The following is a 12291-nucleotide window of genomic DNA, read 5'->3' as shown; positions in this document are numbered from 1 at the left end:
TTGAGATTTATTATTAGGAAAGAAGCTTTACAAATGTTCTATAAGTTATATTACAAATGTTCTATAAGTTATATTACAAAGGCCTATTCTTCCCACAGTGTTAATCTCAAGGTCAGTGTTCACTGTTCAATTTGAAAATTTTAAGGACATTAAGTATACTATATAGGGTAATTTTTTCCTATACAATAAACAGCTGACTATAGCCACATTTCTCTGATTCTAATAACATCTGTGACCACAGAGAAGAACACAACATCAAAGAATGAGTAATATGTATTTTAAAATCAGCAAATGTTCTATAAGTTATATTACAAATCAATTACAATTATTTTTATTTTAAAGCAGAAGCATTTGAAATAGTATTTATGTGATTTAAAAAAAAAAACAACCCTCCTCCCCCAAAGGAGGAAAATAAAATTGATGAAAATTTTAGATAAAACAATTCTCTTGGTAAAAATGTGTATAGCTCTAGGACGTTACCAATTTATTCATTCAGCAGACACATTCTGAGCACCTGCTTCACATGAAGTCTTGTGATGGTTCTCAGGTAGGTAATAAAGGAGAAGACAACAATCCCTCTGCCCTCAAAGATCTTATAATTTAGAAAGAAAGATGGTTGTGGGGTGAAGAATAACAAAAGTGTTGAGAGGAAATTAAAAACAAAAAAAAAAAAAAGGAGAAGTTCAGCGCACTCTGGGGGAAACTGTTCTTCAAATTCTGATTTTAAAATACATATTACTCATTCTTTGATGTTGTGTTCTTCTCTGTGGTCACAGATGTTATTAGAATCAGAGAAATGTGGCTATAGTCAGCTGTTTATTGTATAGGAAAAAATTACCCTATATAGTATACTTAATGTCCTTAAAATTTTCAAATTGAACAGTGAACACTGACCTTGAGATTAACACTGTGGGAAGAATAGCCCTTTTCTAAGATTGTCTGTCTCAGTGATACTTCCTGTAAAGTGTCTTTCAATGTACATGTAAAAAGGCCTTATGAATGATAAAATATGCAAACGTTTTATTATGGTTACTTTAACCGTCAAACTCAATCAGATCTTAAAACTATGAGATTTTTGCTTTAAATTCATTTTGATACCCCCTGCATCAAAGAAAAAACATCAGTTAAATCACATTGTTAACTACTTTTATGTGATCCTGCAGACGAGCAAAAACTGGCCTTATGTCACCGGCGGCTTTACTCAGAGGGGGCTGTTAAAAAGCAAATGTGTTCTGCTTGGTGTTGTGCAAACACATCAACCCTATCATACGGCCACATGTTATTCTTCTTGTACAGTCATAGAAGTCAGAGGAAAATGAGCAAATACCCCAACATGGCCAACAAGCTTTCTCTGGAAGCCGAGGAAGACATTTAGAATCCCCCTAAGTTCTACTTTTCAGACTCAAAATACTGTACAGAATGTGCACAACTGTTTCGAGGGCAGCCAAATATAACCGCTTTATAAAATTGCAGCTGTTAAGAAAAGGTTTGGGGCTTGCTGCTTCTGCAAGTAGATCTTCATTATATAACTGATTGCTTCCCCACCCCACCCCACAGGCAGTGTGTTCCGCCTCTGACAGTAGCTATTAGCTGAAATGTGGTAATGGTGTAGCTTCCCAGAGAGTGGAAAGAACCAGGCAACCCCCAGGGCCCCCTGCCCCTGTCCCACTGGCTGCAGGAGGAAAGCAGGAGTCGGGCTCCTCAGTAGGGTCAACAGAAGTCAAAGTTTGAAAAGCGCCGTCTTGTACCAGATAGAGTGCCAGACCCCTGGTTAAAGGCTTAGGACGGGGGCCAGGTCTCCTGCCTGTTAGCTGAAAGGGCCCGCAAAGTCCCTTGGCGTCCTCCTCTGTGATGGGAAGCAGTGCTTTTCAGTTCACAAAACTGTGGAAATTCAGTGTGACGTGAAGCCTGAAAGTACTCTTTAACCTGGACCATGTTAATGAAATAGTAGCTATAGCTTTCCAGATGTAGGTTCCCAGGAATCTGCAGGATAATGACTCTCCTAACGTAGGCACAAAGCGACAAGAGACCTGTGTCTTAAGGATGATTGCTCCCTGCCAGCTGTATGGGACTGATTCTAGTTATTGAATCTATGTAGCCCTCAAATAGATACAAATTATTCATCTACAAAAGGTGATATATATTTTCAAATGCTTTAAGAAACCAGGAATTGTCAGTCCTGTTAAATCCACCTGAGTGATACACGTACACGCCCACAATGTGACACACACACACACACACACACACACACACACACAAAACAAAGAACCGGGGGCGGGGGGGGGGAGCATTTTTTTAAATAACATATAACATATTTGTTTTATTCTGGCTTTTTTGAGAGGCTTCTTTTTCTATAAAAGAGTCTTTAAAATTTTTACATTTAAAGCAACTTCTTGCTTTTCTTTGTGGACAGTAGTATTACCTTCTGTGTATGTAAGATGATAAATTTTATAAAAGTGATTATACAGGTATGATTCCTTAGGGATGCATATGCCTGCCTGTTATTTGCCAGACTCCCTAAGGCATGCTCGGAGTCAAAGACAAAAGGCTCAGAGTCAAAGACAGCAAGCTCACTCCGGTCTTAAGAGAGCTCACAGTCTGTGTGGGAGCAGGCGAGTTATCACAGTAGCGGGGGACGAGAGCCATGACAGTGGGAAAACTGCATGTGAGGGTGTTCTTGGAGCAAGCGCCTGACCCAGAAGTTCGGGGGGGGTCAATGGTGGCACCCAGAGCTTTCAGAAAGGAGTGCAAGTTAGGCAGTTGGTGTGCACTAGAGTGACTTGAAGTTTTTCAGACAGAGGGAAGGACCTACAGAAGGAGTGCTGATTGGACGGAGAATAGCCCATCAAGACAACTGCAAGTAGTACCAGGATAATTAGAGAACCAGATTTGGAGGAGGAGGGACAGGGGGTAAAAAAGAGATTGGGGGACTGAAGGAAACACATCATGAAGGACAGGACCGTGAAGGCCACACACCAAAAATTGAACTTGATCCAGAAGTTCATAGTTAACCGCAGAGCGAATTTAACTAGGAGCTATGTGCAGAAGTCGGTTTTAGAACAGATCATCCTGGATCACTGTGGACAATAAAATAGAACCAGAAGCTGGTGAGGGACAGGAGCTGCACACTCTGATGCCTGCCTGGGCCAGCACTGGTGAAGTTCATGAGAGAAACAGGTCGGGGGGTGAAGGGGACCTGAACAGCACCTCCGTTCATGCACCAAGCAGCCTCTCCTCTGTTAGAACTGCTGTAACCTCGTGGAAAGAGCTGTGAATCTTGATTCTTATAAAGTCTCTTCTCCCTAATTTGATGACATTTTCAACAATTTAATACACTGCATAAGCCAAGCTAAAGGTATGCAGGCCAAAGGTAGCCTGCGGGCTGCCAGTTTGTGCCTGAGAATTAGGAAGCTGTTGCTCTAATGAGAACTTAAACCAGTGCCATGGCAAGGGTATATGTCAATAGAGTTCATCCTAAATAAGCGGTGGATGGAAAAGGAAAGAAGAAATAGAGAATTCCAAGTTCAGAGCTTTGCTGAGTAGAAGTTCCATTTATTGAAAGGGGGATAAAATGTTAGTTTTTTTCCCCTAAATTCAGTTCTCATCCTGGATTTTTTTTTTTTTTTTGAAATGTCTAGTGTGAAGGGCATGTGGGATGTGAATGTACAAATGAATTTGTGAGTATGGAGCTTGTAAATAGCCCATATTTCAGAGTGAGGGGTAAAAGACAAACTACACGAGAGAAAGCCCGAGTGACCAGAGCTAGAAGGAGGACAGATTCAAGGGAATGTGTTTCTAGAAGGGGACGGGCAGCAGTGTTGAATGCTTCTGAAAGGTCAGGCAGAAGAAGGGCTGAAAATAATCAGTTGGTTTCATAGTAAAAGAGTCATTAGGATCGAAGCTCAACCGGGTTTTTGGAAGTGGATTGAGGGTGAGAAAGTGAGCATTATCAAATGTAAACTGCTATTCTACTACTACTAGAAGCTGAATTATCAAGCGAAAGGGAGAAAAGGAAGAAATGGTATCATGACTGTGTGTTCACGTGTGATGACTCATAATGTTACGACTTATGGACTTTTCCATTGTGTGGTGTCCTATAAGAAAAATACCCCCCCAAAATATGTTTTTAGACTGAAAAATATTGACTCTGTTTATATACTGGAGAAAAAGTCATCAGAGAGAGAGAAGAGGAAGGTATTCACGGACGAATATCCTTGAAAAAGCAAAGGTGGCCGGGATTCTGGAAGTAGGTGGGAAGATTAGCCTTAAGCAAGGAAACTGGCAAGTGTAAGATCATGGTGAGTCTGAAAATAGACAGGTTTTTGGAAATTTGAGAAGTTTCGGGATGATCTCAGTGGTTTCAGCTATGTGTCTGTGCGCTTGTGTGCGGAGTATGTGTGTGTATGGGTGTGAGCGTGCGTACACATGCACCCTGGAAAGTAAAATTGGATTGAGTCCTGCTTGGGATTTTCCAGATGGGTAAAGCAGAGTTTAAGGGAAGAAGGAAGCAAAGGTGTTGGTGAGAGAAGAGCTTAAGTAACTTTAGACGTAGCTGTAAGTGCACATGGGGTGAACCAATTCAGTGATGGCAGGCTATCATGTTCAAGAGTGCGGAGGGTGGACGTCGGGTGAGAGTAGGGGAGCATGAGCGCCGATGAGCCGAGCAAAGACTTGGGAATAGCAAGGTCGTCTACTCAGGATGGCGACCGGATGACAAATGAAGGGGAACCAGTCTCCACATTTCAATGCCATCAGTTCAGGTTGGGGACTTACCCAGAAGTCTCAATACCACCACCAACAAAATAGATAGAAGATCCTCATGGCCTCTCTATAAGGCTTCCTTTAATCCTCTGAACTCTCCAGTGCTATACAGATGAGGGAACCAATTCATGAGATGTGAATTTCTCCAATTACAGAGCTACTTAGGAGGAGAACTTCCACTGGAATCTTGGTTGTCCTGATTCCTCGGGTGTCAGACTCCTGTCGGAACTCCTCCTACTACACAATCCTGCTGTTGTCCTTGCACAGACCGCTAAATGCCAGGCCCCTTCCTGCTATTACTTTGGTTTTTCTAGGGGCTGGGACCTTCATAAGACATCATTATCCATAAGGCTCAGGTATTTTAAGTTCATATGCATAGTTTTCTTCAGTATAATTGTAAAAGTAGTGAACTTTATAATACGAATTCCCAGAATATAAACATTACTCCCCAATTCAATTTCTATTAACACACAAGCATAGAAACAATTGAGAACAGATGAATTTACATGTCTTGAGAGAGTAGATTCCATTATGAGTACTATAAAATATGTAATGTTATTTATATCCCAAGAAACTAATAAAAAATGCAGAAGTTTGTTTTTCATCATTTAAGTTGATTATTTCTAGTCTACTCCAGGAATTGCTTAGAAGGAATCCCTTTCACCATTTGTTTCTTAGAGTAGTTTTAACTTCTAAGCCGTTACATTTTCCTTTATTTAATATTAAAATATTTTAATTAATTTCTGTGATTAATGGATTCACAAATACTGAAGGTCTGGCTGTGTCTTAAAAATGACGTACAGATTTATTTAAATCAAGTGCTTCTTAAATTCAATTAACATATAATGTATTATTGGTTTCACAGGTAGAGGTCAGTGATTCACCAGTCTTCTATATTGAATTTAAATAAAAATTAATTTTTAAAAAATGAATAAATCAAGTACTTTTTAAAATTAGGTAGAGCTTTCACCAATACATGAAACAACATTTTGGGAAATAAGATCATTTGGATTCTCTGTTTTTGCCCTACTAGTTAATCAGGCTTTAAACATGTGTTCCACTCAAATCGTTTGTATCTTCATTTTACCAAATAAAAACTAAGAATGAGTTTTGCCAATTGAAATACTGGCAAATGTGTTCATTTTTTAATAGAAGCCAAAATTGAGAAGAAACTGTAATGTGCTTCGATATGATCTTTAAATTCTTCTTGTCACAAGAATTCTACTAGCTTCTATAGTTTATAGTCCCCTGGGTCGGAGGGGGGTCTTGAGCCTTTCCTCCACGGGACAAAGAGTGCCCAGAGCATGTGAGCTCTGTCTTTCTCTGGAGTCTGACACTGGGCTTTGTCCCCACAGGACATTGCTTATTACCAAGCGCTGTCCCCTGAGAGGTTGCAGACCGATGCCGCAAGGATACACCCCAGCTCGCTGCCCCCTCAAGAGTTCTATGAACCAGGGCTGGAGCCCTCTGCTACTGCTAAACTAGATGATTTGCAGCGTTCTTGGGAAACCTTAAAAAATGTGGTAAGTCTCTGAAACGTGGCATTAAGTCGGCCAGACACGGATTACCTTAGCGACTGTCTTACGCAACATGCACAGCGAGTTTACACACTGGGTACACCGTTGAGTACCCTTTGTTGGGCCACAGAGGTAAGAAAGTCATATGAGGAAAGAACTGTCATAATCACGGAGATAAGGGGCTAGGAAACATTTGGTAACATCCTGTTCTTCTCCAGATCAGTGAAAAGCAGCGCAGTCTCTATGAGGCCTTGGAACGTCAGCAGAAGTACCAGGACTCCCTCCAGTCCATCTCCACGAAGATGGAGGCCATCGAGATGAAACTCAGTGAGAGTCTGGAGCCCGGCAGGAGCCCGGAGAGCCAGATGGCTGAACATCAGGTAATAATAGCAATGACTTCAGCTTCCTGCATGATTAAGTAGGTGCACCCTTAAGACTGACTGATCAGCCAGCCAAGCGGCCAAGCATGGTTTGGGAGAGCAGCCTGACTTCTTTTTTTTTTTTTTAAATATCAGTTCTTACAGAGTAAACAAGATTCCAAAAGGTGGTTGTTTCCACCACTGCTTCAGGGAGGGATCTCAGAGGGGAAGATAGACATTCAGACCTCGAACTTAATTAAAGAAAGCTGCCTGCATTAGTATTGCTTCTTTACTTCCGTCACACAGAGCGCCTTTCCTACTACTAGGTGCCAATTTATTTTATTGTTGTTGTGAGCTATTGTTGTAGGAATAGAATGTACCCCACGTCCCCCTTCTCTGGTTATTGTTGTTTTTAAGAAATTTAGCCGGTGCGTGCCTAGCAGCTTCCCAGTATCATGAGAGAATAATTCTCAGGCTTAAGTGAACAAAGAAGCAGTTGAAGAATAGGGTTATACCTATATTCAAAGTTATACCCTTAGGGTTGTCCCTGACTTGAATCATTATTTAGAAGTTATATAAACTAGGCAAAACTTCGGCTTTCCATGAGAAACCGAGATGATTACATTAACCTAACTCCGAAAGATGTGAAAAATGCATCCGTTTAAAATGCATGCGAAGAAAGTGCATATGTTAAAATCTAGTTAATGCTTCAGCAACATGATCGAGTGTGCTGTTAATGCACAATCGGGTGTGATGGGACCGAGGGTGCTGAGGTGGTCACCTAAATATGCAGTCACGCTGATGGGGGAAACACTACCGACCCCAAGCACAAAGAAGGAGCATGTGATGACGCTATAAAAGGCAGAGGAAAAGGAAGGTATTTTTAGATGCAAATGAAGTGTTGTAAAAGCATGGCATGATACGCGTATCTGTCAAGTATGGGGACATTTATGAGCTTTAAGAGTGAAACTCTGTACTTTGTTTTTGGAATCCAGGATATCCTTGTAATATACTAGTTGTTCATATTATAGTCTACAACAAGATTTCATTCTTTTACAGTATAGGACCTTACAGAAGAACACAAAAATGAGAACATTTCATCTAGAGACAACCTATTGAGAAATAGTAGTTTCAGGTTTTTGACACTCTGATAACTTCTTACGATAGAGACCAAAGTGGATACCACCCATTTTTAAGCCTTATTTTGATAAAACTGCCTTCTTTGGTGCTTTCTGCTGTCCCAAGGTCATCCATAGTTGGTCTGGTTTGGGGAGGGTGTTATAAAAATAGAAAATTAAAGGCTATCTTTGTTTACCTGGATAAACCAAACATGAGGATAACCAGGGATTTAGGTGACGATTACAGTGAAATTTTCTCCCAAGTGCCACTGTCCTCTTTGATAAGGTAGCTGCCACCACCTCAAGGTTACTGAGGTGTTGTTTGTGTCACACCAGGGTGCTCACTAGGATTCCAACTGCTCCCCCGCCCCCCCCAGCCCTATGCCTGGAGCGGGGAGAAAAACCACCTCCATTTGGTTCCAGTTTTCTCTAAGCATTCAAAAGGAATTTGGCATAAATTATCCCAGGGGTGCACTGGAGTGAATTTAAGCATTGCCGGCTCAGATTATCAGGACCAGGGGTTCCAGGGAGGGTTGACATAGTTTGACTCTCTTAATGCTCAGGGTCATCTCTGCCTTTGTTCAGAACCCATCATGCTGGGGTGCCTGGGTGGCTCAGAGGGTTAAAGCCTCTGCCTTCGGCTCAGGTCATGATCCCAGGGTCCTGGGATCGAGCCCCACATCGGGCTCTCTTCTTGGTGGGGAGGCTGCTTCCTCCCGTCTCTCTCTGCCTGCCTCTCTGCCTATTGTGATCTCTCTCTGTCAAAAAAATAAATAAAATATTTAAAAAAAAACCAAAACCATCATGCTAGTGTCCTAGGTGACTGACCACAGCCTGCCAAGACCCTTCACTAGATCCCCCCCAGGATTTAGGAACTGCGTGAGAACAGGATCCTGCTAGTCTGCCCTGACATTTCAGAGTTCCTAATGGGAGATGCAAATTAGCTCCCAATTAGGGCTACCGCCCCCTGCGTGGCTGGCTGGCATTGGTGTGAAAACATGCATGAGACGTGTAGAACACAATTATTATTTTGTTCAAGGGATTTAATGGAGAAAACTCAAAATTGCATGTTAATGCTAAGTATTAAATATTAGAAATGAATCTGAGTTTTCTTGTAATTAATGCCAACCACTTGACTTTCTGTATCTTTTTCTAAATTGGGAATGGTAATGAGGGGATGTAGCTAGTTTCATGATGATTACACATCATCTGAACTTAATAACTATATTAATGCTCTAATGAGAGACAACAAAAATATAAATAATGTAATGTTTTTCATATGATCACAAATCTAAAATTTTCCATCTGACCTACTTTTACCATCTGTACCTATGTTCTACAAATTCTGGGACAGAGCTGCCCACGTGAAAAGCTAACGGTATCACAAAGTCTAAATTAGTTCTTAGCTTCTGGAAGGCATTTTAAAAATTTCAAGAACTGTTGTAGAATTACTATTTCTAAGTTCCAGCTGAATGCGGATGAGGAAATCAGGTATGTTTTTTATATTTTCTAAAAATTAATAGAAACACTTAACTTGTTATTTCTTTCCCAACTCTCTCTTGGAAGTATTGATGTTTCTTTAAAGAATTCCTAGGTTTTTCCTCTAAACATTTGTCGAAATCTGCTGAATTTGGGTGGAGTGCTGTGTCTAAATTGTATGGTAGATCTAATTTTAAGACATCTCTATAGTTCATAAGCTGACTTGTGGCTGTTCTAAGTGATAAGGCTTTCTTTGATAGGGACCTTCATGGTCATGGACAGTTCATGCTTTGTAGGTGTGTGTTGTCTTTGCCACATTAAGGTCTGAGATGGGTAGTAAGCAGAGCTCTGAGGTCATTTTCTTTTTGTTTTTGCTTTCTCAGTATACATGACAACTCAAAGTTCGAAACGAGGTGTGCATAGTTCTGAACGTCATAATAAAATTCATGTATACCTTTGGTGTTAAACCAAGCATGAACTTCATGTTCTCTCCAAAATGAGTCATTTTAGAGAAGCCCAAGGTACTTCTCTAAAGCGCAGAAGTGTCATGCACATATGCTCCTTGTAAAAACAAGTCCGAAACCCAGAGATGTGCATTTCTTCTCCTTCTCTTAGTCTTAAGTCGGATGTTGTAGGGAACAGCTGGCCACCAGCTGAGACAGAGTTATGGGGTGGAGATATATTTGACTGTTGGATCTTTTTGTTGAAATTCTCAAATCACATAAAATTAACCACGTTTTAGTGTGCAGTCAGTGGCATTTAATAATTTCACAATGTCATTCAACCACCCCCTCTATGTGATCTCAAAACATTTTACCTCAGAAGAAAACCCCATCTCCAATAAGCTTGGCTGCTGGACCTCAAAGTTTAAAACGATAGCTACCTTCTAAAAACATTCACTCCCCCTTGAGAGTAAGCTGAACCATTAATGGGGAGGCTTGACCCTAACAGGATGAAAACCAGCCATTCCAGGATTCCTAAATCACTTATTCCTTACTGCAGACCAGACAGACAGAGAGCTGTTTTAGAACATTGTGAGCCTGAAACAGAAGCTGGTGACCTCACCGCACACTGGCTGGTCAACTCTGCTGAGACTCAAGGAGGTGGCTTTTTTCTTTCTGGTTGCTTCATGATTCAGATACCTCTTTTATCTGTTGTGAGCTAGATGTGTGGAGCACCTACTATGTGCGCAGCTGGAAAAAAACACACACTTCTCATGAATATGTGATTTAAAAATGTGCTTTTAGGGGTGAATCACCAACACATTGTACAAATAAAGCAATGAGATTGTGGGTTACAGCGATGGGAAGTAGATAAAAGGAAATTCAGGCCTTTTGGGAAAGACAGATCTTAAAAATTTATAGTGGCAACAGGAGTGGGTAGGAGGCACTATAAATATAAACACATGTGAAGCACAGAGTAGCGAGGGCCTCTCCTTGCTCGTACAGAGGGTCAGTGCAAAAAAAAAAAAAAAAAAAAAAAGACATAATAGGGTCAGTCTAGTTATGGAGAAGCCTTTGAAAGAGACCAAATAATATGAATTTTATGTATTTGACAATAACCAAAAACAGTTATGAATTAGTGGAAAATTTACTGAAGAAAAGGCATTTCAAAGTAAAACAAACAAGGTCAGTCTTTAAATTCATTACAATCTCATTAAAACATTTCTGCAAGTTCTTTGATGGAGATTGTCAAGCTAATTCTAAAATATTTTGCGAGGGGCACCTGGGTGGCTCAGTTGGTTAAGTGTCTGCCTTTGACTCAGGTCATGCAGCGGGGCTCTGGGATCAGCCCTGTGTTCCCTGTTTCTCCTTCTGGCTCTCTTGTTCACTCTCACTTGCTCTCTCTGTCTCTCAAATAAATAAATAAATAAAATCTTATTAAAATTTTAAAAATAAAATATTTTGTACATGTATAAAAATATATATTGCAAATGAAAAGCATCAAAAATAGCTAAGATAACCGAAAAGAAAATGAATAAGGTTGATGGATGGATCCTACCAGAGAGTAGGACTTACAAAGCAATAATAGTTGTGATAGTGTGGCATTGGCACAAATACCCCAACTGAGTCAATGGAACAGAATTAGAAGCCGTAAGTGCACAGACACCTATAGAGACACTTGGTTTATGTCAAATATTACACTGAAAAACAGTGGGTGAAAACACATTTTCTTTTCTTTTCTTTTCAAGATTTTATTTATTTATTTGACACAGAGATAGAGATCACAAGTAGGCAGGGAGGCAGGCAGAGAGAGAGGGGGAAGCAGGTCCCCACTGAGCAAAGAGCCCGATGCAGGGCTTGATCCCAGGACCCTGAGATCATGACCTGAGCTGAAGGCAGAGGCTTAACCCACTGAGCCACCCAGGCGCCCGAACAACATATTTTCAATAAGTCATCTAGGGTCAGATGTATATCTGTATAAAAAAAATTTTGACCACTGCCTACTTGTGATCTCTATCTCTGTGTCAAATAAATAAATAAAATCTTATTAAAATTTTAAAAATAAAATATTTTGTACATGTATAAAAATATATATTGCAAATGAAAAGCATCAAAAATAGCTAAGATAACCGAAAAGAAAATGAATAAGGTTGATGGATGGATCCTACCAGAGAGTAGGACTTACAAAGCAATAATAGTTGTGATAGTGTGGCATTGGCACAAATACCCCAACTGAGTCAATGGAACAGAATTAGAAGCCGTAAGTGCACAGACACCTATAGAGACACTTGGTTTATGTCAAATATTACACTGAAAAACAGTGGGTGAAAACACATTTTCTTTTCTTTTCTTTTCAAGATTTTATTTATTTATTTGACACAGAGATAGAGATCACAAGTAGGCAGGGAGGCAGGCAGAGAGAGAGGGGGAAGCAGGTCCCCACTGAGCAAAGAGCCCGATGCAGGGCTTGATCCCAGGACCCTGAGATCATGACCTGAGCTGAAGGCAGAGGCTTAACCCACTGAGCCACCCAGGCGCCCGAACAACATATTTTCAATAAGTCATCTAGGGTCAGATGTATATCTGTATAAAAAAAATTTTGACCACTGCCTAC

General features: G+C 40.5%; 1 protein-coding gene across 13 annotated transcripts in view; it reads left to right on the top strand.

The window, feature by feature from the left end:
• Positions 1–12291, top strand: part of SYNE1 (spectrin repeat containing nuclear envelope protein 1) — a 464771-nt gene that overhangs the window by 301971 nt on the left and 150509 nt on the right. For all 13 annotated transcript variants that reach the window (XM_059401283.1, XM_059401282.1, XM_059401288.1 and 10 more), the window contains 2 exons: positions 6117–6284; positions 6497–6658. In XM_059401283.1, the coding sequence (XP_059257266.1) occupies positions 6117–6284; positions 6497–6658 (330 nt within the window). The remainder of the gene's footprint in view (positions 1–6116; positions 6285–6496; positions 6659–12291) is intronic.

Source organism: Mustela nigripes, chromosome 5 (assembly GCF_022355385.1).
Source record: "Mustela nigripes isolate SB6536 chromosome 5, MUSNIG.SB6536, whole genome shotgun sequence".
Taxonomy (NCBI): domain Eukaryota; kingdom Metazoa; phylum Chordata; class Mammalia; order Carnivora; family Mustelidae; genus Mustela; species Mustela nigripes.
This window is presented reverse-complemented; position numbering and strand designations above follow the sequence as displayed.